The sequence below is a fragment of the Lolium perenne genome, chromosome 5, assembly GCF_019359855.2.
Source record: "Lolium perenne isolate Kyuss_39 chromosome 5, Kyuss_2.0, whole genome shotgun sequence".
Lineage (NCBI taxonomy): Eukaryota > Viridiplantae > Streptophyta > Magnoliopsida > Poales > Poaceae > Lolium > Lolium perenne.
This window is the reverse complement of record NC_067248.2, coordinates 7750549-7776681: the sequence shown is the minus strand read 5'-3', so window position 1 is coordinate 7776681 and position 26133 is coordinate 7750549. Positions and strand designations below refer to the sequence as shown.

Sequence of the window (26133 nt, the reverse complement as noted above, 5' to 3'; positions counted from 1 at the left end):
CGACCTAGGAGTGACCCGGATCCAGGGAGGCCCATGAGGAACCCGGATCCAGTACGACGTGTATGGAAGGCGGATCCGTGACGTGCACGGCAAGATATTGTACCGTAGCTAGGCTATCTGTAATCCGGCTAGGACTCTCCATGTAAACCCTAGATCCGTGCGCCTTTATAAGCCGGATCCCGGGAGCCCTAGAGGCACAACCACAACTCATTGTAACAACGCGAAAGCGCCGGATAATTCCGGACAAGCAGCGGTGAGGCCCTGTCATCGTGCAGGTGTTCCGAAGCTGGGTAACTCGCGTACCACCGTCCCGTGTGCACTCCGCCCTATGGCCCCTACTTCTTCTCCCCCTCGTGAGGATCCCTCCTCCGAGGTACCGTCGATTAGGCAACGACAGTGGGATTCCCACCTCCCATGTGGGGGGGTGGCCGGCCCCCTATGGTGGAGTCCACTTGGGACTCCACCCCCACTAGGGCTGGCCGGCCATGGAGGTGGAGTCCCTTGTGGACTCCACCTTCCTTGGTGGTTTCTTCCGGACTTTTCTAGAACCTTCTAGAACCTTCCATAGAACCTTCCGCGACATTTTATTTCACATAAAATGACATCCTATATATGAATCTTATTCTCAGGACCATTCCGGAACTCCTCGTGATGTCCGGGATCTCATCCGGGACTCCGAACAAATATTCGAACTTCATTCCATAATTCAAGAACTACCATTTCAACATCCAACTTTAAGTGTGTCACCCTACGGTTCGAGAACTATGCGGACATGGTTGAGTACTCACTCCGACCAATAACCAATAGCGGGATCTGGAGATCCATAATGGCTCCCACATATTCAACGATGACTTTAGTGATCGAATGAACCATACACATATATTACCAATTCCCTTTGTCTCGCGATATTTTACTTGTCCGAGGTTTGATCTTCGGTATCACTCTATACCTTGTTCAACCTCGTCTCCTGACAAGTACTCTTTACTCGTACCGTGGTATGTGGTCTCTTATGAACTCATTCATATGCTTGCAAGACATTAGACGACATTCCACCGAGAGGGCCCAGAGTATATCTATCCGTCATCGGGATGGACAAATCCCACAGTTGATCCATATGCCTCAACTCATACTTTCCGGATACTTAATCCCACCTTTATAGCCACCCATTTACGCAGTGGTGTTTGGTGTAATCAAAGTACCTTTCCGGTATAAGTGATTTACATGATCTCATGGTCATAAGGACTAGGTAACTATGTATCGAAAGCTTATAGCAAATAACTTAATGACGAGATCTTATGCTACGCTTAATTGGGTGTGTCCATTACATCATTCACACAATGACATAACCTTGTTATTAATAACATCCAATGTTCATGATTATGAAACTAATCATCCATTAATCAACAAGCTAGTTTAAGAGGCATACTAGGGACTTCTTGTTTGTCTACATATCACACATGTACTAATGTTTCGGTTAATACAATTCTAGCATGATATATAAACATTTATCATAAACATAAAGATATAAATAATAACCACTTTATTATTGCCTCTAGGGCATATCTCCTTCAGTCTCCCACTTGCACTAGAGTCAATAATCTAGATTACATTGTAATATACCTAACACCCATGGCATTCTGGTGTTGGTCATGCTTTGCCCTAGGGAGAGCTTTAGTCAACGGATCTGCTACATTCAGATCAGTGTGTACTTTGCAAATCTTTACTTCTCCATCTTCGATGTACTCGCGAATCGAGTGGTAACGCAGCTTGATATGCTTCAGCCTCTTGTGTGACCTTGGCTCTTGTGCATTGGCGATGGCACCCATGTTATCACAGTAAATGATTAATGGGTCCAATGCACTCGGAACCACACCGAGCTCTACAATGAACCTCTTCATCCATACCGCTTCTGATGAAGCCTCTGAAGCCGCTATGTACTCTGATTCTGTTGAAGACTTCGCCACCGTGCACTGCTTCGAGCTAGAGTCATCAGGATCAGTGTTCCAACTTGCATCGGTGTAACCGTTTACAACGAGCTCTTGGTCACCTCCATAACAAAGAAACATATCCTTAGTTCTTTTCAAGTACTTCAGGATATTCTTGACCGCTGTCCAGTGTTCCATTCCTGGATCACTTTGATATCTGCTAGTCAAACTAACAGCATGTGCTATATCCGGTCTAGTACATAGCATGGCATACATGATAGATCCTACTGCCGAGGCATAGGGGATGTTACACATCCTTTCTCTTTCTTCTGCCGTAGCCGGTCCTTGAGTTTTACTCAATACCTTGCCTGGTAACATAGGTAAGAACCCTTTCTTACTTTCGTCCATTCTAAACTTCTTTAGAATCTTGTCCAGATATGTACTGTGATAGCCCTATTAGACGTCTTGATCTATCTCTATAAATCTTGATGCCTAATATATACGATGCTTCACCAAGGTCTTTCATTGAAAAACTATTATTCAAATAACCCTTAACACTGCTTAATAGTTCTATATCATTCCCGATCAATAATATGTCATCTACATATAATATCAGGAATGCTACAGAGCTCCCACTCACTTTCTTGTAAATACAGGCCTCTCCATGACACTGTATAAACCCGAAGTCTTTGATCACCTTATCAAAGCGTCGGTTCCAACTTCTCGATGCTTGCTTGGTCCATAGATTGAACGCTGAAGTTTGCATACTTTGTCAGCATTTTTAGGATCGACAAAACCTTTGGGTTGTACCATATACAACTCTTCCTCAATGTCTCCATTAAGGAACGCCGTTTTGACATCCATCTGCCAAATCTCATAATCGAAAAATGCAGCTATTGCTAACAAAATCCTCACAGATTTCAGCTTCGCTACAGGTGAGAAAGTCTCATCGTAGTCAACTCCTTGAATTTGTCGGAAACCCTTTGCGACAAGTCGAGCTTTATAGACAGATAATATTACCATCAGCATCTGTTTTTCTCTTGAAGATCCATTTATTTTCGACAGCCTTTCGGCTATCAGGTAAGTCTACCAAAGTCCATACTTTGTTATCATACATGGATCCCATTTCGGATTTCATGGCTTCTTGCCATTTGTTGGAATCTGGGCTCATCATCGCTTCTTCATACGTCGCAGGGTCCTCATCATTGTTATCCACAATCATGACATTTAGACAAGGATCATACCAATCAGGAGTGGCACGTTCCCTTGTCGATCTGCGAGGTTCGCAGTTTCCTCGTTCGAAGTTTCATGATCATTATCATTAGCTTCCTCTCGTTGCCGGTGTAGGCGATGCAGTACAACTTCGATCGCGCTACTCGATCAACGAGTATAGATTCATCAATCTCATCGAGTTCTACTTTTCTTCCAGTCACTTCTTTAGTGAGAAATTCTTTCTCAAGAAAGGTTCCGTTCTTAGCAACAAAGATTTTGCCTTCGGATCTGTGATAGAAAGTGTATCCTATAGTTTCCTTAGGATAACCTATGAAGACGCATTTCTCCGCTTTGGGTTCTAGCTTGTCCGGTTGTAACTTCTTTACATAGGCTTCGCAACCCCAAACTTTCAGGAACGACAGCTTAGGTTTCTTATTAAACCATAATTCATACGGTGTCGTTTCTACGGATTTTGATGGTGCTCTATTTAAAGTGAATGCGGCTGTCTCTAATGCATAACTCCAAAATGATAACGGCAAATCAGTAAGAGACATCATACTACGAACCATATCTAAGAGAGTTCGATTACGACGTTCGGACACACCGTTTCGTTGAGGTGTTCCCGGCGGTGTCAATTGTGAAAGTATTCCGCATTTCTTTAAATGCATGCCAAACTCATAACTCAGATATTCACCTCCACGATCAGATCGTAGAAATTTGATCTTCTTGTTACGTTGATTTTCTACTTCACTTTGAAATTCCTTAAACTTCTCGAAAGTTTCGGATTTATGTTTCATGAAATAGATATACCCATATCTACTCAGATCATCTGTGAAGGTTAGAACATAACGATAACCACCGCGCGATGCTACGCTCATTGGTCCACATACATCGGTATGTATGATTTCCAATAAGTCGGTAGCTCGCTCCATCATACTGAGAGAATGGAGTCTTTGTCATTTTTCCCATTAGACATGCTTCGCATCTATCAAGTGACTCAAAGTCAAGTGATTCAAGTAATCCATCGATGGAGTTTCTTCATGCGTTTCACTCCAATATGACCAAGACGACAGTGCCACATATAAGTAGAATTATCATTTAGTTTAATTCGCTTAGCATCAATGTTATGTATATGTGTATCACTACTATCGAGATCTAACAGAAATAAGCCATTCTTTTGTGGTGCTCGACCATAAAAGATATTATTCATAAAAATAGAACAACCATTATTCTCAGACTTGAATGAATAACCGTCTTGCATTAAACAAGATCCAGATATAATGTTCATGCTCAACGCAGTACATAATAACAATTATTTAGGCTTAAAACTAATCCCGAAGGTAGATGTAGAGGAAGTGTCCCGATTGCGATCACATTGACCTTGGATCCGTTTCCAACGCGCATCGTCACTTCATCTTTCAGCAGTTGTCGTTTATTCTTTAGTTCCTGTTTCGAGTTACAAATATGAGCAACCGAACCAGTATCAAATACCCAGGTACTAGAACGAGAACTTGTGAGATAAACATCTATAACATGTATATCAGATATACCTTCTTTCTTCTTCTTGACAAGGCCGCTCTTTAGATCAGCCAGATACTTGGAGCAATTACGCTTCCAGTGTCCCTTCTCCTTGCGAATAGCACTCAAGATCGTGCTTAGGGCCGTTCTTAGGTTTCATAGGAGGCGTGGCAGCTTTCTTGCCACCCTTCTTGAATTTTCCCTTAGACTTGCCCCTGTTTCTTGAAACTTGGTGGTCTTGTTGACCATCAACACTTGGTGCTCTTTCTTGATCTCTATCTCAGCTGCTTTGAGCATGCCATAGAGTTCAGGTAACTCCTTGTTCATGTTCTGTATATTGTAGTTCATCACAAAGTTCTTGTAACTTGGTGGCAGTGATTGAAGGACACGATTAATCCCCGATCTGTTAGGAATCACTATTCCCAAGTCATCGAGTTTCTTCGCATGCCCGGTCATGGCGAGCATGTGCTCACTAACGGAGCTGCCTTCTTCCATCATACAGTGAAGAAATGTTTCGATGCTTCATAGCATTCCATCGCCGCATGAGTCTCGAATATAGCTTTCAGCTCATTCATCAACTCATGAGGATCATGGTGCTCAAAACGTTTTTGAAGATCGGATTCCAGCATCGCACAGGATGGCACACTGAACTTGAGAGTACCGAGTTTTCCGAGTTGCGTAAACAGCTTTTACTTCATCGGATTCATCTTCTGCAGGAGGGTCACCTAGCGGTGCATCAAGCACAAATTGCAGATTTCCGCCAGAGAGGAAGATCCTCACATGACGGAACCAATCGGTGAAGTTGCTACCGTTGCTCTTAAGTTTCTCTTTCTCTAGGAACTGATTAAAATTGATTGAGGACGCCATCTCTACAACATATATTTGCAATAGTTTAGACTAAGTTTATGACAAATTGAGTTCAAATTTTAATTCAACATAATTAAAACCCTAGGTGAACTCCCACTCAAAACAATATCCCTCGCATTGTCTTAGTGATCACACGAACCAAATCCACCGCACCTAAACCCGATCATCACGAGAAAAGGTGTGATTTCAATGGCGAACACTCATAGTGTTCATCATATCAACCATATGATTCATGCTCTACCTTTCGGTATCACGTGTTCCGAGACCATGTCTCGTACATGCTAGGCTCGTCAAGGCCACCTTAGTATCCGCATGTGCAAAGCTGTCTTGCACCCGTTGTATGTACTTATCGAATCTATCACACCCGATCATCACGAGATGCTTCGAAACGATAAGACTTAATAACGGTGCTACTAAGGATGAACACTTTATTATCTTGAGATTTTAGTGAGGGATCATCTTATAATGCTACCGTCGCGATCTAAGCAAAATAAGATGCATAAAAAGGATTAACATCACATGCAGTTCATATGTGATATGATATGGCCCTTTTGTTCTTGTGCCTTTGATCTTCATCTCCAAAGCACGGATATGATCTCCATCATCTTCGGGCATGATCTCCATCATCGTCGGCGTAGCACCAAGGTCAATGGCACCGTCTTCATGTTTGTCCTCCATGTAGCAACTATTACAACTACTTTGAAATACTACTCAACATGAAATTTAAAGACAACCATAAGGCTCCTGCCGGTTGCCATAATACAATAATGATCATCTCATACATATTCATCATCATATCATGGCCATATCACATCACCAAACCCTGCAAAAACAAGTTAGACGTCTCTAATTTGGTTTGCATATTTTACGTGGTTTAGGGTTTTCGAGAGAGATCTAATCTACCTACGAACATGAACCACAACGTTGATACTAATGTTTTCAATAGAAGAGTAAATTGAATCTTTACTATAGTAGGAGAGACAGACACCCGCAAAGCCTCTTATGCAATACAAGTTGCATGTCGAACGAGGAACAAGTCTCATGAACGCGGTCATGTAAAGTTAGTCCGAGCCACTTCATCCCACTATGCCATAAAGATGCAAAGTACTCAAACTAAAGATAACAAGAGCATCAACGCCCACAAACCATTGTGTTCTACTCGTGCAACCATCTATGCATAGACACGGCTCTGATACCACTGTAGGATAACGTTGCATAGAAAACAAAAATTTTCCTACCGCGAACACGCAATCCAAGCCAAGATGCAATCTAGAAGACGGTAGCAACGAGGGGGTATCGAGTCTCACCCTTGAAGAGATTCCAAAGCCTACAAGATGAGGCTCTTGTTGCTGCGGTAGACGATCACTTGCCGCTTGCAAAAGCGCGTAGAAGATCTTGATCACGATCGGTTCCGGCGCCACGAACGGGCAGCACCTCCGTACTCGGTCACACGTTCGGTTGTTGATGAAGACGACGTCCACCTCCCCGTTCCAGCGGGCAGCGGAAGTAGTAGCTCCTCTTGAATCCGACAGCACGACGGCGTGGTGTCGGTGGCGGTGTAGAAGTCCGGCGGAGCTTCGCTAAGCAAACCGGACAATATGAAGTGGAGGAGCAAAGCTAGGGTTTGGGAGGGGGTGGCCGGCCACTCAAGGGGGGCGGCCAAGCTATGGTCTTGGGGGTGGCCGGCCCCCTCCCTTGGCCCCTCATTATATAGGTGGATCCCAAGTGTTGGTGTCCAAGTCTTCGAATAAGACCCGAAACCAAAACCTTCCATAGGAGGGGGCAAACCTAGCCCAACTAGGACTCCCACCCAAAGGTGGGATTCCCACCTCCCATGTGGGGGTGGCCGGCCCCCTATGGTGGAGTCCACTTGGGACTCCACCCCCACTAGGGCTGGCCGGCCATGGAGGTGGAGTCCCTTGTGGACTCCACCTTCCTTGGTGGTTTCTTCCGGACTTTTCTAGAACCTTCTAGAACCTTCCATAGAACCTTCCGCGACATTTTATTTCACATAAAATGACATCCTATATATGAATCTTATTCTCCGGACCATTCCGGAACTCCTCGTGATGTCCGGGATCTCATCCGGGACTCCGAACAAATATTCGAACTTCATTCCATAATTCAAGAACTACCATTTCAACATCCAACTTTAAGTGTGTCACCCTACGGTTCGAGAACTATGCGGACATGGTTGAGTACTCACTCCGACCAATAACCAATAGCGGGATCTGGAGATCCATAATGGCTCCCACATATTCAACGATGACTTTAGTGATCGAATGAACCATACACATATATTACCAATTCCCTTTGTCTCGCGATATTTTACTTGTCCGAGGTTTGATCTTCGGTATCACTCTATACCTTGTTCAACCTCGTCTCCTGACAAGTACTCTTTACTCGTACCGTGGTATGTGGTCTCTTATGAACTCATTCATATGCTTGCAAGACATTAGACGACATTCCACCGAGAGGGCCCAGAGTATATCTATCCGTCATCGGGATGGACAAATCCCACTGTTGATCCATATGCCTCAACTCATACTTTCCGGATACTTAATCCCACCTTTATAGCCACCCATTTACGCAGTGGTGTTTGGTGTAATCAAAGTACCTTTCCGGTATAAGTGATTTACATGATCTCATGGTCATAAGGACTAGGTAACTATGTATCGAAAGCTTATAGCAAATAACTTAATGACGAGATCTTATGCTACGCTTAATTGGGTGTGTCCATTACATCATTCACACAATGACATAACCTTGTTATTAATAACATCCAATGTTCATGATTATGAAACTAATCATCCATTAATCAACAAGCTAGTTTAAGAGGCATACTAGGGACTTCTTGTTTGTCTACATATCACACATGTACTAATGTTTCGGTTAATACAATTCTAGCATGATATATAAACATTTATCATAAACATAAAGATATAAATAATAACCACTTTATTATTGCCTCTAGGGCATATCTCCTTCAAATGGAAGCCGGCGATGGTGTCGCCAGTGGAGGGTTGGATTGGCCAGCCCGGGATGGTCACCGACGTGGGGGTCCGACCTGTATAAAGGCGGTGGTCCTAGGGCCTCTCTTGCGTGAAGAGGAGTACCTACCAGAGGCCCGGACTCGTGATCTGGCCGGTGGGTTGAGTTCTGGAAGGCTCCTCCGGCGAACGTAACAGTGCTTTGCCTGGAGTTTGCTGGATCGGAGGTTTTCGGTCGTGCGCACCCATGCTTTTATTCCGACCGATTGGTTCTGGAGGGAGCGGCGCGAAGCTCTTTTTCTGCGTTGACATCAAGTGACTATGGATCCATGATGAAAGTTGGAAGAAGAGAATTTCATGAAGGCCGGAGGGGAGGACTAGCTAAGGGAGGTTCAAGTCTCCGCGCTGTTCAGAGACTTGCTTGGTGTTCCGGGCTTCACAATAGCGGTATGAAAGTGGGGACGAAAACATAGGTGAAGTGCAGAGTACTACCTTTCAGGGTGAAAACCCAAGGTCTGGCCTTAACTGGTTATGCCTGGCAATGACCTTGGTGGAGGCATTGTTTTGAGAGTGGGGACTATCTTCAGGGTGAAAACCTAACATCTTTGATTGGGCGATGACGGTGTTTGAGCACTGTTCCCTTTTTGGAGGCGTCGTTTTTTGGAGAGTCTGTAATTCAGGTGTTGTCTTGGCGGTGGATGTATTGTTTTTGTTAGTCCCAAAATACTGTAGCGGGACTTTAGTTTTTTAGTTTTCTTTTCCTTTTTTTTTGGATGTGTGCATCCGTAGTGCCATTAGGGTGGTGCGTTGTTGCAGAGGCTGGGAGTAATATATTTCCTTTATCGAAAAAAGCAGCAACCAGTTTGGTAACAAGGCTCTTGCATTTATGTTTGTCAATTTAATCTATATAATCAAAATTAGGCTAAAAGCTATTATACCATTATTTATGAACGGAGGGCTACTAGAAAGAACTAGAGTTTTGTGTCCATTATTCTCTCTGTTTAACAAAAAAAAAGTAGTTATTCAAGCATGGAATAGTCTTTATTTTACTATACTTTATTTCTGAAAAATATGTTTTTCGATACTATGTTTGTTTTTGTAGATTTTCACATGTAGCATGTGGTTTTTGAAAAAGCACGTTCATGAACCATGATGTATTTCGTTGGTTGGTCGTCCTGGGTGTAATATTTAAATGTTTGGCTGGTCCAGTATGTAATGAATTGTAAAATAGTATATAATATGAGGGAGAAGGACAAAGAGTCTGAAGCTTCTTTTTAAGATACAAAAAGAGTCGACCTGGACCAAAGGGTAAGCGGTATGTTGAGCAGGACTTGTCCTTTTTTATTCTCACACGGCTTCATGTAAATCTGAAACTCTACAACGTTGTGGCTCATCTCGACTCACACACATGACGCCAAGTGGACTTGCGCAGCTAAACTAAAGTGAAGACCAGCATCACCATCAAGTTCCTAGCTCGGTAAGATTGTAAGAACAGTAGGGCGATGGAGTGAGCAACTGGGAGGGTACTTACCGAACAGAGGATGGACTTGACTTGACGGGCGCATGCGCCGCCCGGCTTCACAGCCATAGCCTCGAACTGCTCCTGCAGCGCGGCGTCGGCCGCGGCGTCGCAGCAGCCGACGCCCTCATACTGGCAGAACTTGAGTGTGGCATTCAGCACCACTGGCACCCCTATTAAAGGACGGGAACAAAATGTATCTTAACAAGCAAAGCTTAACATCCTGCGCTATGATGGAATGGAGGTCGGGAGAGGAGAGACTAACTCGAGTCCGTGCAAAGTGGCAAGGCTCCACCATTGATGAGAGGAAGTAAGAAGCTGGAGCAGACGAGGAAGAGCAAGGGAATATGGGTGGTCATCTCTCTCGCTCTCTCTTTCGGTATGTTGTGTTGTGTTGTGTTGTGTTGATGAATCTTCCTTTCAGCCACCTTCGATCGATGATCACCTAATATAGCCTCCGACAACTTAACCGGAGAGAGAGAGAATGGCCTCGATCTATGGTGTACTAGGTGGGTCAGTTCGCGTTTGTTTCCTCAGTTTTGTGCAGTCTCCGAGGAGGTGCAGCAGCGGCCTATAAAGCGCTTTCTACTAGTTTCAATCTACCCACCAGTGCGAAATGGGTTGCTAGTACTACTTGCCAAGGCAGTCAGCTTTAACTTGAACCCAGGTTGAAAGCCCGTTTGTCCTTTCCAACCGTTTTTTATCTGCAAGACTTGTTGTGCCATGGCATGCAGTTGATGGATCGGCCACCTTTAGAAACCACGTTTAACGCGGTCCGACCACCTGAGTCTCACCTTCACCGAAGTCCTCCTTGCAGTGGGGAATGAACGGAGCGCGTAGGTGTTCAAGCACAAAGCGTGTCGCGCTAGAAGCCCCAACGTGGGAACACCCTTTCGTGTACGTTTTTTTGGGGTTTTTTTACTTTTTAATACGGTGCTTTGTTTGGTTTTTTATACACTTTGTTTAGTACACAGTACCAGGTACAAAAAGAAACTTCTCCCATGAAAGTTCATGACTGCAAGTACGGGAAACACAAAATGTGAGTACAGTAAGAATCGAGTGCAACGTACACTAACCAAATACAAGTATAAGAAATGTCGGAGTATAAATAAGGTATGACAAACCCAAAGTACAAAGTACACTAATCAAAGGAGTATTACAAACTTCAAAGTGTGCTAAAACCACAAAGTACAAATATATTAAAACCCGAAGTTCTATAAAATGGAAGTATAGTACTTTTGTAAGCATAAAAAAAAAGTTTATCTAATTCTATCAGCATTGGATCTAGTTCTGAAGATCTTTCCGAAAGAAACGCTATAGTAAAATTATTATTTTTAGATGAAAAGGCCCCGGTTTCATTCATGGAACCATCGAAACATCATTCAGGTTCTATTACAACGCACACCTCCAACACAGCAAAACAAACAAGGGGACATATGTATCATAACACGCATCAGCAAAACACCCCAACGCAACACCATAAACATTCAAGTTCCGAACTATCTACGAGAAGCTACCCTTTTTCGCACCCTCCAAACAGCTTTGCAGATAATCAACGCCTACTCACAATCTTGAATTGCTCACCATCTCCAATCATCGCCAAGCCATTGGCCGCTAGGGTCCTTGCAAGATCTGGAGCTATAATCTTGAGAGCCTCTTCCTCAGCACAACATGCATTCATCATCTCCACATTGTTAGTCATCATCAGCTTCTTGATAGGCATCAGCCAGGATCCGACCACAACAGAGGAGGTGGAGCATGATCCAAGGCCTACAACAAAATCACCTTGGTGTACTGAAATCATTTGTAATATGGACGGATGGTTTTAAAAATTAAAAAATCGCATCCTCCCACCCTTCCGTGTCTTAGTCCGTTACTGACTGGATGTTCGGTGTACCGGAAAGTGACGTACAAAACTCATTTTCTGATTGCCAAAAATCAGTAAGCATGGAAGCTGAACCAGTAAGTGCAATATTTCTTGGCTAAAAAGGGAATTAGATATTGTTGTGCTTTTGCAATCTTTCCGAACTTGCTCACCATACTCCCCTTTGTGGCCCTCAGGAACTGCACGTGCGGTAGACTCATGGCATAATAGTTCTTGCAATGATATTCAGTTTTCATAACGTCACTAGTGGTACATGTTCTCCTTTCTCAAACATGCCTCGGGACGCATCTTTATATTGTGAAGGCGCTAAGAGAGCGCAAACAACAAATTTACAAAGGAGTTATCATAAGCTCTCGTGCACCTGCCAACAACGAGGCCAGAAAAAGAAAAGAAAAAACATGATTGTCCTCACTTAGGCCTTCAAGAAGGTCTTCAGACCAATGCAGGTGCGCTTGATGTGCCATCTTGAATGGGTCATGGAAGCCCGCTGGCTTGTCTCACCCACCGCATGGGGGAGGCCATGATGGGAACTTGAAGAGACAGACAAACATTCTCGAAAAAGGGACGAACAATGCATGTAGGTGTTTCAAACCTTGTTGAAGACATTGGTGATTGTTGGCTCTCTCTCTCTCTCTCTCTCTCCTCGTGTGATGGAAGTTCCTGTGAAAACCATTGTCCCCTCTTTAAAAGCGAACAACATTTCATGAGTCACAGGTACTCTTCGAGGCATTGTATTGGCACTAACTTTGGAGTGGGACCTGACGTGGGATTGTTGCGCGTGGATACCACAACGGCTAAATTGGATCCATTTGGCCGGGAAATATGTTCGGCAACGAGGATAGTGGAAAATTGAGCAGGGTTCTACATGGGTTTTGGTAGCCGATTCTTCATGTACGATAGGCCTTTTGATATCTCGCAAATTGTTTTGCAGTCAAAGCTACCTTTGAGGTCTAGGTGGTGGGGACCAAATGTGTAGGGTGGTCACTACAGAAGGTTTGATTGTCGTAAACCCGACATCTTTTTCATGTGAAAGTCGGTTGTCCTGTTGTTGGCATGTAATCTTTGTTTTCATCCAAATGTTCTTTAATTGACCAGACAACTTATTTCAACTGAAAGATTGAGGCTCTGCCCCCGTTTTTCTTAAATGCAACATACCCTCTAAAGTATTAACATGATTGAAATTGATGGAATCTATACACGCATAACCAGAGGCAGTGCAACTGCAAGGACCCAAGAGACGTGGAATATAAATGTGGTTGCTTTCGAAGCAGCTCCAGACGGCGGTTGCGTTGCACCGCCTTCTTCAGGATTTGTTTTCTCACTACTTCCTTTGTCGTTGTCACCACCCTGGGAAGGTTCAAAAAAAGCAACAAGCACGTATTAGCTATTGTTCAACTTAAGTGTACTCAGAAGTAGTTTTTCTGAAGCAACTGAAGTTGAAGCCCTAAACCGAAAAGTATTTTGGCTGGCCACCATGGTTGGTATGGAGAATTTAAACACAATCTAGAAAGATCTTGGGATAAGATGCAGGGTTGCGAGGTATATCAAAATCTGGTAATAAGAGAATTCTAGTGAAACCATGTTATTCCAGCATATACTAGCTATGAGTTGTTTGGTTTTCTCTAAAATTCTATGTAAGCAAATCACCTCTATTATGTCTAGATTCTGGTGTGGATCTAGCAATGGACAACAAAAGGTCCACTAGGTCAGCTATGAGAAGATGTAAATGAGGTCTTGTTTGAAAATGACGCGAATGATATTCTGAAGATTAATTAGAATTAGGGAATGGGAAGGAGAAGACTAGTATGGCAAATGGTATTTTCTCGGTCGAAACTTCATACAAAGGGAGGAGATATGATGGTTTTGTTGTTGACAGAGACATGAAATGTGGATCGACATCTTATTCCACTGAATCCCACAAGGGTGGCTCAAATTATGGAGCTGTAATGTTGCTTGAAGCATTACTTTGTAAAGACATATTAATGGAGTGCGAACAAAAAACTCGAGCCTTTCTCTCTAAAAAGGAATAATAACTATACCTCGGCAGCTGCCTCGGACGAGCTGTCATTCGCCGGCTCGCTCTTGGGTGACGACGGAGCCTCCCCTCCTTCTGCCTCCTCCTGCAAATGGATGCAATTGTTCCGTCAAGATCCGAGAGAAGGAAATGAGGTGCAGACTTTCCTTTGGCATCCGGGGCTGCTCTCCTTGGGCGACTCCGGAGGCGAACAAAAAAACCGAGCTCGACTCTATCCTCCTCCCTCCTCCTCGCCACCGCCGTTGGTCGCAACCGGGCCTAGCACGCGCGGTTGACGGCGGTAGCGAGGCCTCCGTTGAAGGCTTATTAATTTAACGTTGGGCTTTTGACATGTTATCTAAAAAAGGGATTTGCTAGTTCTTAGCTAGCTGAGAACTAACTTCGTGCTGAGTCAAGTGTTACACCGTCCGATTTGCATCGTGATTTCTGCTAGTCATGAGTTGTAACATGAGTGCAACTAAAGTTTGATGATATCATTGACTGAGAACGACCCATAAAGAAAATCTGAGAGAAGTGGGCCATCAGCTGGGACGAAGCACAAACCAGTGTCTCATGGGTTGATTCGTCCTCGGATGGAGCCGGAGAGGAGGTCGCGCCGCCGCTCGATCTATCCTCTGTCGGCGCAGGCGCTGATGCTGCCGCGCTGCTGGACCCGTTCGAGTCATGCGCGGGTGCTGTCTTGACCTGCATGGCATGCATGAGAACACAACTTGTCGAGAGCCCTCAGCTCACATCTGTGCTCGTCGTTGCCAAGCTAGCTAGGCATTACGTACCGTGTCTTTCTTCATGATGCCGACGTCGTACATGGGCGTCAAGTCCGGCTGGAACATCCCGAAGTTGCGCTCGGCGACGGGCCCGGGCTTGAGGTCCTCGTTGAAGAGCGCGAAGATGTAGGTCTCGAACGTCCGCTTGGGCATGAGCGGCGTGCCCGACCCGGAGCCGACCTCGCCGATGAGGTACCGGATGTACTCCGCCGCCTCGGCCGGGCTCACGCCGATCTGCCCGTCCATGGCCTTGGTCGGCCACCCGGTTTCCCCGACGAGGATCTCCACGTCCTCGAACCCGAGCTTCTTCATCGCCGAGTACACCGAGTCCAGCTGCGCCTGGAACATGCTCGTGTACGTGATGCCCGTGCCGGCGTCCCGCACGCCGGGGTTCGGCCGCGCCAGCGCGTACGGCAGCGTGTCGCCGTTGTAGCCGAAGTACGGGTACGCGTTCACCACGAGCGGCGAGCTGGTCCTCCGGAGGAACTGGAGCATCGGGGCGAAGACGGCCGCGTCCCAGCCGTCGCGGAACCGAGTCGCGGACGGCGGCTGGGAGTCTACCAGGATGCCGAGCGAGCTCGGCGTCGAGACGCGGATCCGGCGGTAGCCTGCGGCGACCAGCGCTGCCTTGAGCGTCCGCATGGCCGGGACCAGGTTGCCGATGAGGTTCTGGTCGGCCGTGTCCATGATCTCGTTGCCGACGGCCACCAGGGAGATCTCCGTCGCGGGGTAGTAGGGCGCCACGTTGGCCGCGACCCACGCGGCGGCGCCCTCCTTGGTGGCCAGGCTGGGGATGTCGCCGTTGGCAGCCGTCACCATGACCGAGATGCCCGTGCCGGCGAAGGCACGGACGATGTCCGGGTTGTTGTCGAACAGCTTCACGCGGTCGATGATGGTACGGTTCGCGAGGAAAGCCGCCACCGTCGCCGGCGGTGGGAGGTTGTCACCCTTGGTCCCGTAGTTCACGCCGATCGCTGTGGTGAGCGGCGCCGCTATGGCAAGGAAGATACAGATGATGACGAGATCGCCGCCCCACGGCGTCGCCATGGTCGGCCGGTGCCGGCGGTGGAGACACAGGCCAAACATGCACGAGAGGTGTACGTACGGAGATTGTTTAGGGTCCTCTAATCTAATTATAGATACATAGCAAAAAGGTTTCTTTCGGTAAGCAAATCAATATATGGAAATGCTCGGGAGGTGTTAATTTCTAGCGTGCATGCTATATATCCAGCCTACACAAGTTAATTGTGTAGATCTTGAGCGTATCTCTGGTTTTCAATTTGACAAATATAATATAAATTTCATAAAAAATATATCATTGGAAAATATAATATCTGAAGTTTTTAATGATATAAACATTTATAATATATATTTTCTACTATGTTTGCCAAATCAATAACCTTGAAATATGCGTAGGTCCAGACTAATATTACCAATGAAATGTGTTCTTCCTATTGAATACAGATACAGTGTTGTAGGGCCAGACTGCATGTCGAATATAGTCTAGGAAAACAACTGAAATTTAATTCGGCTTTCGGCCCAAAAAACATACTTCTAATTGTGAAAAAAATTAATAAAAAAATCACATGTACATCTCGAAATCTATGTGCGTACGAATAGTTTCACAAAAACCCATTATTTTTTCTGGTCGATGTAAAAACGACAAAATATATCTCACAATAAGGCCTATTTTTAGTACCAAAATTTGCCTTTCCACACAGTCCAAACAACAAGTCGATATTTGACTTTGTGCACACGTAGCATGTGAAGATATACACATGAATTTTTTGTCTGGTTTTTTTGATATTTCAAGATGTATCAAAGATGCATTTGAAAATAAATAGATCATATGCACCAAAAAGTGCTTAAGATTTGATTATTTCACATCTTTCCTTAAGGAGCTTTATAATCAGGAAACGTGAGTTAGAATTCACAAAATACATAAAGATGTGACATTTGAGAGCATCTCCACTCGGCCCTCGATGGAAGATCCGCTCCGCACCTGGTGTTTCGCCCCCTGATGCATGTAAAATGCATACATGAACTTTATCTTTTATTAGAATAAATTCCCACATATTTGCAACATATATGATGATAATACCATAATTTACATTGATTTATGGGGATTTATCAATGATCCCCTTTATTTAGTTTATAACTCTGCAAAACAGGAATTTCCTATTTTGTGTATTTTTCACTTTCACAGACCTATACGGAGTCAAATTGTCATTTTTTCATCGGGAGAAGCACCGGGATGGCTATACAAGCTCTTGGGGCGGCGACGAGCGGCTCGTTAGAGGCGCAGCGATATGGGCGGCGTCTTGGTGGCGGGGTGGCGGTGGTGGTTGCCTCCGGCGGCGGAAGTGCGGGGTGAGACGAGCCGGATTGGGTGCAAACCGTAGGTCGGTCCTCTCCTTGCCCTCTCCGCGGTCCCAGATGTCGACGGTGGAGGGCCCGTTGTTGGACTCTAGGGCGTTGCTCAGGGGTGGGCTTGGGGTCTACGAACTTCGCGATCTACACCTGGTGTCTTCGGTGTTGCCTCGGCCGACCTGGGATGGTCGGCGGTGTTAGGGCCTGACCTGAATAAATGTGGTGGTCCTAGGGTTTCTCTTGTGCGAAGATGAAGACATGCCCAAGACCTGTCCTTCTTGATCTGGTCGGAGTGTTGAGTTTCGAAAGGATCCGCTGGCGAATGTAACAATGCACCTCTTTCCTGGAGTTTGTTGGATTGGGTGGTATTCGCTCGTGCACACCCATGCTTTTATTCTGGCCGTTTGGTTCTGGAGGAAGTGGCGTGAAGATGTGTTCTTTCTTGCCATCAGGTGACTTTTTGGTCCATGATGAAATAAGAGACGGGGAATATCATAAAGGCCAGAGTGAAAGACTAGCAACATAGGTTTAAAGTCTCAATATGAAAGTGGCAGCGGCAATACATGTAAAATTCAGAGTCTAACCTTTCAGCGTGAAAATCCAAGGGTTCTTAATTGGTTGTGCCTGGCAATGATGACCCTGTTAAATCATTGTTCTGGAAATTTAAGATCTTTGATCGGACGATGATGATGTTTGTGCACTGTTCTCTTCTTGGAGACATCTCTTTTAGAGTGTCTGAAGTTCAGGTATTGTTTTGACGGTGGATATATTATTGTTGCTAGGGTCCGTGTAGCGGGATCTTTTTTCTTCTTATTTTTAGCTATGTCTACTACTATTAGGGTATTGAGTTGTTGCAGATGCTGAATGTATTTAGTATGTTTCTTGCTGATATTAATGTATCCGCTTTATCAAAAAGCAAGTACTGTGCGGGCCCAAACATGTACGCGTTTACTGTTGCTTTTGCCGCGTCTGATAGAAGTGGTCTACTCCACAGTCCACACCAAGCGATCCCCAATCCGCCCAGCTGCAACTTCCCTCGCTGCTTCCACCGGCGTCGAACCACCAAGAACAGGCGGCGTTGACCGAGCTTGGAGGCGTCCGGCGGAGTGAAGATGGCGGCGGCACTCGGCCCGGCGGCCACGCTCCTTGGCAAGGTGTTCACGATGCTTTCCGCAGCCCCGGTGGCGGCGTACGTGGACAGCCTCGAGCTCGGCCACAACTCCGAGCAGATCAAGGCCAAGCTCGCGCACACGCGAGGCCTGCTGCACAACGCCCAGGTGAGCGACGCCGGCCACAACCCTGGACTGCAGGACCTGCTGCCGGTGTTGAGCAGGAACGCCGACCAGGCGGAGGACCTGCTGGATGAGCTCCACTACTTCCAGATCCATGACAAGCTCCACGGCACCAGCATCGCAACCACCCAGCCCAATCTTCTCCACCATGGTCGCAATGTTCTCCGCCACACTGCCACTAGCTGGGCCGCATTCTTTTCTTGTGCCAATGATGCTCATACCTTACATTTCCAGCCAGTGATCATGTCCAGGAAGATCAAGTCAGTGTTACAGGACATGCAGACCCAGTGTGATTCCATCTCCGATTTGCTCAGCAGTATCCCAAGCAGCAGCATGGCAGTCGCCCTACTACACCGGCCTCAGATTGGATCCACAATTATGCAAGACACACTGTATGGTAGGAGAGACACGTTTGAGGAAACGGTCAATCGTATCGTCAGCTGCAAACAGACCGTTTCTGTTCTTCCTATAGTTGGTCCAGGGGGTATTGGAAAGACAACTTTCACCCAACACCTCTATAATGATGCAAGGGCTGAAAACCACTTTGAAGTCAGGGTCTGGGTATGTGTATCGACCGATTTTGATGTGCTCAAGCTCACCAGGGAGATCCTTGGCTGCATACTTGCAACTCAAGAAGAAGGAAGCAGCGGTGCTGCAAATGAAACACTCAATTTAGACCAGCTTCAGTTATCCATAGCGTGTCGTCTCAAGTCCAGGAGATTTCTAATTGTCTTGGATGATATATGGAAATGTGATGGAGAGAATCAGTGGAAAACCTTATTAGCTCCCTTCACAAAGGGGGAAACCAAAGGAAGCATGGTACTTGTCACAACTCGATTCCCCAAGGTAGCATGCATGGTGAAAACAGTTGATCCACTTGAACTGCGAGGTTTGGACGCTAATGACTTCTTCACATTCTTTGAAGCATGTATATTTGGTGATTTCAAGCCTCAGGATTACGACGATGAGTTAGCTGGTATTGCAGCAAAAATTGCAAATAAGCTAAAGGGTTCCCCATTGGCAGCCAAAACAGTTGGTAGACTATTGCAGAGGGATCTTTCTCCCGAACATTGGAATGGAGTTCTTACAAAGCATGAGTGGCTAAAGCAAAAAAGCGATCATGATATCATGCCATCTTTAAAAATTAGCTACGACTACCTCCCTTTTGATATGAAGAAATGCTTTCCATATTTTGGCCTTTTCCCTGAAGATTATCGGTTTCATAATTCAGAAATGAACCTCTTTTTTGTTGTGATTGGCATCGCAGACTCTGCTCACCAAGTAGACAGAAATTACTTGGAGGAACTAGCGGACAACGGTTTTCTCATGAAGCAAGTTGATTATAATGGTCGATACTATGTAATGCATGATTTAATGCATGAGCTGTCTAAGAGTGTTTCTGCACAAGAATGCCTCAGTATAAGTGACTTAGATTTCAGAGCTGATCCCATCCCGCAATCTGTTCGACATGTATCTATCACCATAGAGGACAGATATGATGAAAGTTTTGAGAAAGAAATGTGTATACTAATGGGTTGGATAGACATTGCTAATCTGCGGACTTTGATGATTTTTGGAGAATATGAAAAAAGAATGGCCAAGATTTTAAAAGAATGCTTCAAAGAAATAAATAGTCTGCGTGTTCTTTTTATGACAGTGAACTCTTCAGAATCTTTCCCACATAGGTTTTCAAAACTTATCCACCTCCAATACCTCAAAATTAGGTCACCTCACACGGACAAAGTGAGTTTGCCTAGTACACTATCAACATTTTATCACTTGAAATTTTTGGACCTAGATGATTGGCATGGTAATTCTGATTTGCCTGAACACTTTAGCCACCTTGAAAATTTACATGATTTTTGTGCTGGAAGGGAACTCCACTCCAATATTCGAAATGTTGGAAAGATCAAGCATCTGCAGGAACTAAAAGAATTTCGTGTAAAGAAGGAGATCATGGGATTTGAACTGAGAGAACTCGGGGCATTGACAGAGCTTGGAGGAAAACTGATTATATGTGGTCTTCAACACGTGTCAACCAAGGAGGATGCTGTTGCTGCTAAACTGAAGTTGAAAAAGAGTCTGAATGAGTTGAAATTGCTTTGGGACAGAGATCGACCAACTATAGGTGTTGATATTCTTGATGCTTTTCAACCACATTCTAATCTTAGAGTGCTTACAATCGCAAATCCTGGTTGTACCATTGGTCCTAGTTGGCTGTGTCTTGACATCTGCTTAACAAGTTTAGAGACTCTCACTCTAGAAGGCGTATCTTGGAACACCCTTCCACCTTTTTGTAAGATACCAAATCTCAAGGTACTCACTTTGAAGAGAATTTCTGGGATGCATCAGTTTCGATGTGGTGGCACTCCAGGGAAATGTTTTATGCGCTTGAGGACAGTTGTGTTTCTTGAGATGCCAGATCTTGCCGAATGGGCCGCGGAACCAAATTGCCATTGCTTTCCAAGTCTTGAAATAATCGAATGTGTTGGGTGTCCCAATCTGCATGTGATGCCCTTCTCGGAGGTGTTTTGGACCAATTTGTGCAAACTGTATGTTTCTTGGTGCCCCAAGATGTCTCTGCCCTCCATGCCTCACACCTCTACACTGGCAGAATTGGTTGTTAAAGGAGATAATTACCAAAAGTTGAAGATAGTTGCAAAGAGATTGGTTGTTCGTGGGTATGGCGGTGATTTGGACTTCCACAATCTGGGTAAAGTAGAAGATATGACTATTAAAGATGTATCACATATTTCAGTGACAGATATCAAAAAGCTCGAAGTCCTAAAAAAACTAGATATCGGTAGATGTGATGGCTTGTTCCCTGGAGATCTGGATGGCAGTATTGTCCTCCATTCAGTGAGGACCCTCAGTTTAGATGTATCTCATCTTACCAGCAAATCATCGGCAAAAGTGTTAAACTGTTTCCCAGCTCTTTCTGTGTTGAAGATAGAGGGTTCATATCGAGACGATGAGGAATGTGTAATGCAGCTCCCATCATCCAGCTCAATGCAGGAACTTAGCTTTTTTTACTGCAAGAGCCTGGTCCTTGTGCCTGTGGAGAATGGAGGGGCACTTCAGCAGGACAACTCATCGCTCCGGTCATTAGAAATAAGGAATTGTGGCAAACTCTTCTCTCGGTGGCCCATGGGAGAAGCAGGAGGGGGAATTCAGCATGCTTCTCTCGGTGGCCCTTTCCCTGCTTCCCTCAGGGAACTTTATGTTAGAGATGAGCCAAGCATGAAATCAATGGTTATGCTCTCAAACCTCACCTCTCTCACCAGTCTAAGTCTTGTAGATTGCAATAACTTAACAGTGGACGGATTCAATCCTCTCATCACAGTCAACCTCAAAGAACTGAAAGTCAATCGGTTCTTAGAGGTGCCAAAGACCGGCATCACCGTAGGAGCAGTAGATCTGCTCTCAGAGGTGGCAAGGAACAAATTAATGCCTGCAGGTTACATCTCTAGACTGGAGGAACTCACGGTGGATAACATCTCTGGATTGCTTGCTGCTCCTATTTGCAACCTCCTCGCCCCAACCCTCCACACACTCAAATTCATTCATGATAAACAAGCGGAAAGCTTCGCGGAAAAGCAAGAGAAAGCGCTGCAGCTCCTCACCTCCCTCCAGATTCTAGAATTTGGCTGGTGCGAGGGTCTGCAGTCCCTTCCTCAAGGGTTACATCACATTTCTTCTCTCAAGGAGTTACTTGTCCTTGATTGTCCAAAAATCCAATTGATGCCCGAGAAGGGGTTCCCCATTTCACTGAGAAAACTACGCATACATCCTCGCAGCACTGAGATAAATGAGCAAATTGAGAATATCAAAAGAACAAATCCAGATTTAACCGTCCCAGGTTACTGACATACAATAATAAAATCAGAGGATGCATGCCCCTGATTTATTTATATGGTCAACGTAACCCAAGGTAACACTTGCCGCCTCACTGCTTTTTATTTTTTTTCTGAAGCCAGGCTTCTTTGCCATATTTCTTCCTTATCTTAACTTCTCAAATCTTACAGGGTAGCAGGTTCCACTCCACCACTGTTGCAGTCTTTTGGTGCACATAAGTTGTCAAACCTGAACACTAATCAGCTGGTTAGGACACCGAAAGCTGACTTCTGCTCCTTCATTTGTATGATTTCATTCATAGCCAACTCCTGATTCCTGTATTTCCTTATCTACATATTGATATATTAATCAATACTCATGCACCTTACCTTTTTCTAACTACAATTCTTAATTTCTTCGACAGGGTTGCTTGGCAGCCTATTTTCTTTCCCGGGCTACATCACCCTTCTAGAATGACGTATTACTGCATTACAGCTTGCATCGAGAGGCAGACTTGAAGACTAAAGTGATACCAGATGGACCTAGAGGTTTTGTCTATTCTATTTTTATATTTAACTTTTAAAATGATCTCATTAAGTAAACAAGCCATAATCTATTTGAGAAGTGTATGAAAATTTTAAGGCACTGCATTCTGCTATTTCAGAAGTGGAAGCAGATTTTTCGCATGGAATTATCCTTCTGCTGTTTTTTGCATGAAGCAGCAGAACTGAACTGGCAAATACAAGTTGGCACTATTAACAACAAAGAGGAGGTATTTTAACGTTATCCCAAAAGATTTTCTTTTCTTTTCATGAATCGAGTGCCTTTATCTCCTCTTACTTGAATCCTTTGACAGGATGCACCTGATATATCATAAATCTAGCAGAGAAGTTACCTTAGCTGATGGTCCATTTATTTTATAGAATGGCATGAATATATTCTTCCTAGTATCGTCGAATTGATTTTGTGAAGGGCTGTCCTTCAAGAACCTGATATGTCATATATGTAGCAGAGAAGCTATCTTAGCTGATGCTGCATTTATTTTATAGAAATGGTATGAATATGTTCTTCTTACTATCGTGAGATTGATTTGAACCTTGAAAACAAAAATCAGGCCTGGTACTGAATAATTGTTGTAGGAACGAATTGCATCATTTATGCTGGGACAGAGTAAAGTCCGAAACTATTTTACCCAGCTTACTCGCCACAACAAACTACTGTACCCAGCTACAGTCTTGCACGGAGAATGCATACAAGCTTTAGGTTTCATTTGGGATTGATCCTTCGTACTACTAAGGTAATGAACATTTGAGCATTTGAGTTCCCTTCTGCTTTGTTCATATTCTGACCCGAGTTTATTTATTGGATTCTCCAGAACAATGCCAGCCCCAGTAGTGAATTCCGCAGTTGATCCAGGACATAGCACATGTATCCAAACAAATAAACAGGAATGAAGCGATTGTCTTGATATGCTGAAAGGTCAGCAGGTCAGACTTTGTTCTCATTTTTCTATTTTCCCTACTAACGCTCAAAGGTGTCGTGCACTGAAACATTGTAATGTCTGAATTACTCGAATCTGTCGCCAGGATGTTGCTTCGTGATGGCTACATTCCTCAAACACCTGATATAATATCGTATATGTAAGAAAGGAGCTATTTTACAAGATGACACAAATGTAAGTTTCCTACTGTCTCGAAATGATTTGAGTTACACTCTGCACAAATGCTCATCAAGCTATTTGAACCTTGGAAATATTAGGCCTGACACCGATTTATTCTTATAGGACAAAAGTGCAGTATTTCTGAAACAGATTATTATCTGCTCACTGTTTTGATCAGCCTGTCCTACCACAAAGGTTATGCTGGTTGCTGGGGAAAGCACCCAAAGCGTTGTACCCAACTATCATCCTTTACAGAGATTGTAATTGCATATGGTACGAGCTTAGGTTTCACCGGCATTGATTCTTCACTGTAAGGTAATGAATGATTAGCCATTCATACCAGCGAGTTCCTTTTTCCTTGTTCATAGTTTCTGCCCCAAGTTCGTTTACTCGAAATCTTCAGACGAATCACAGCCCAGCAGTGAATTTTGGATTTGGCGTTCAGGACACAGCTCTTCAATACAAACAATAACCGTCCTGACAGGTTGAAGGACCCGTGGAATCCTGCAATGGCTCGTTCAAATTTCAAAGGTCAGCAGGCCATTCCTTCCTCTCATTTTTTTTTCTTATTTCCCTGCTAAAGTTGATAAGTTTAATGTATCATGATCGTCCAGGTGTTCCATGCTGACCGCAATGGGATGTCCTTGGTTCCTTGAGGGCTTTGTTGGGTGACAGCGATGATGTATGCGGCACCGAGCAAGCAGAGCAGGGAGGAGTACATTTTATTTCGCAATTCACATGCAAAGGCTGTCAAGCTGTGAGGCTATTGGATTCCAGCCTTCTCGGACGATCACGGCTACAAAATATTTTGTTTTGCTTGTGCGGATTAGTAGAATTGTGTTCCTTCGTAGAGTATTTACATTCGAGCACGTAGAAACTTGATCTTCCAGTTCCTCTTAGAGTCCGAGGTTGTATATTTTCTTAAACAGCGTTCTGATTGTAATTTTGTTCTGTGACCACGGTCAAACGGATCAAGGATGCTGCCGTTGTTCGGCGTAATTGTTGTTAGCATACTGCTAGCTAGTACATGCCCTGATTGTGAAACTCACTCATGCTTCAGGTAGCACAACTTTTAGCCAGTTAACTCGTTGAGATTGCTTCACCTTGCACATCATCCTGCCTTCAGTTCTTTTTCTTTTCTTCTTCCATAAAACTGTAATAGAAAACTTGGAATCTCACGGTCGTGTCATCAATAGTTCCATGAAAATTTACATGAAAATTTATGAACCCATCACTATAGTTCCATGAAAATTTACAAATTTATTGTGCCAAATTTAAATATTATTTTATTTATAAATGGCTAAAATGGAGAATCTTGTGAAGCAAATACCAGAAATATGATGACAATGACTCTAACATTCTTTTTTTTTGCATACACTACGCGATGTTGTAAGTCATGTGTAGGAGGCTTGGTAAATTTTAATCATTTTTGTTATTTCATTGGTTTATAAAGGAATTTCTAAGCAATCATCGATGCAATTCAAATTTGAACTAGAGATTTTTGAATGATTGTTCAAAAATATAATAAAAACCCAATATTAAATTAGAAAACGTAGGGATGCATGGAAGATCCATCAGAGTGATGAAATTCTAGATTGTGATATGGAAAGGTGTGGTATCTAGTTGCACCTCATATTGAAATAATTCAAATAATATGTAAAAAGGGGACCAATAGATGCCCTACTTGGAAAGGAGTCCTCATATATGGGTACAAGGTGGCACCAAAAAAGTCCTACTAACCCATTTGGATTATTAAAAAAGATACTTCACAAATGGCCTTCCAAGTATCAACATTCATGGAGAACCAACCTGAGGTTGGTGGTTAGGAGGGTGGTTGTACCCCTAGCCCACCAGAGTTGAAACCCCAGGTTTGACATTTGTGTCTCATAAAGACGGAATATTCATTCAGTGGGAGGTGACGTTCCCGTCGACAGCGAGGCGCCTGTGGTAACTTCGTCAATTTCAAGATCCAATCCGCCAGAGTCTTCCGGAGGTGCTCATAGGGGTAGGGTGTGCGTGTATGCGTTCATAGGAATGAGTGTATACGGGTGTATGTGAGCATCTGCGTTTGTACTGTGTTTCTTAAAAAAAAAATGTATCAACATTCATGATTTTCAGCCCAAACGATCAAGTTCATGCCTATTTCACAACAGTTTTCATCATAATGGATTAAAGTTCAGCAGATACCTGCCGTTCACCATGCTAACTACCAATGTTAAAGAACATTTCAACTTTTTGTTAAATCCTTACCCATTCCTCAAT

The 26133-nt window shown here is 44.2% G+C and overlaps 2 protein-coding genes across 7 annotated transcripts; one reads left to right on the top strand and one right to left on the bottom strand.

Moving 5' to 3' along the window:
* Window positions 1-14709: 14709 nt before the first annotated feature.
* LOC127299047 (glucan endo-1,3-beta-glucosidase) lies at window positions 14710-15793 on the bottom strand. Its single transcript, XM_051328927.2, has one exon. The coding sequence runs from the start codon at window positions 15760-15762 to the stop codon at window positions 14710-14712; it is 1053 nt and encodes a 350-aa protein (XP_051184887.2). The 5' UTR covers window positions 15763-15793.
* A 2268-nt stretch (window positions 15794-18061) lies between these two features.
* LOC127299046 (putative disease resistance protein RGA4) lies at window positions 18062-24924 on the top strand. Of its 6 annotated transcripts, none has more exons than XM_051328925.2 (11): window positions 18062-22308; window positions 22403-22515; window positions 22636-22759; window positions 22876-22983; window positions 23068-23265; window positions 23351-23508; window positions 23587-23698; window positions 23798-23886; window positions 23995-24186; window positions 24317-24402; window positions 24486-24924. In XM_051328925.2, the coding sequence occupies exon 1, from the start codon at window positions 18198-18200 to the stop codon at window positions 22242-22244; it is 4047 nt and encodes a 1348-aa protein (XP_051184885.1). In that variant the 5' UTR covers window positions 18062-18197; the 3' UTR covers window positions 22245-22308; window positions 22403-22515; window positions 22636-22759; window positions 22876-22983; window positions 23068-23265; window positions 23351-23508; window positions 23587-23698; window positions 23798-23886; window positions 23995-24186; window positions 24317-24402; window positions 24486-24924. The 6 variants fall into 6 exon arrangements, with proteins under 6 accessions (XP_051184885.1, XP_051184883.1, XP_051184884.1 ...); XM_051328923.2 differs by having other exon boundaries at window positions 24286-24402; XM_051328924.2 differs by having other exon boundaries at window positions 24275-24402.
* Window positions 24925-26133: the final 1209 nt, after the last annotated feature.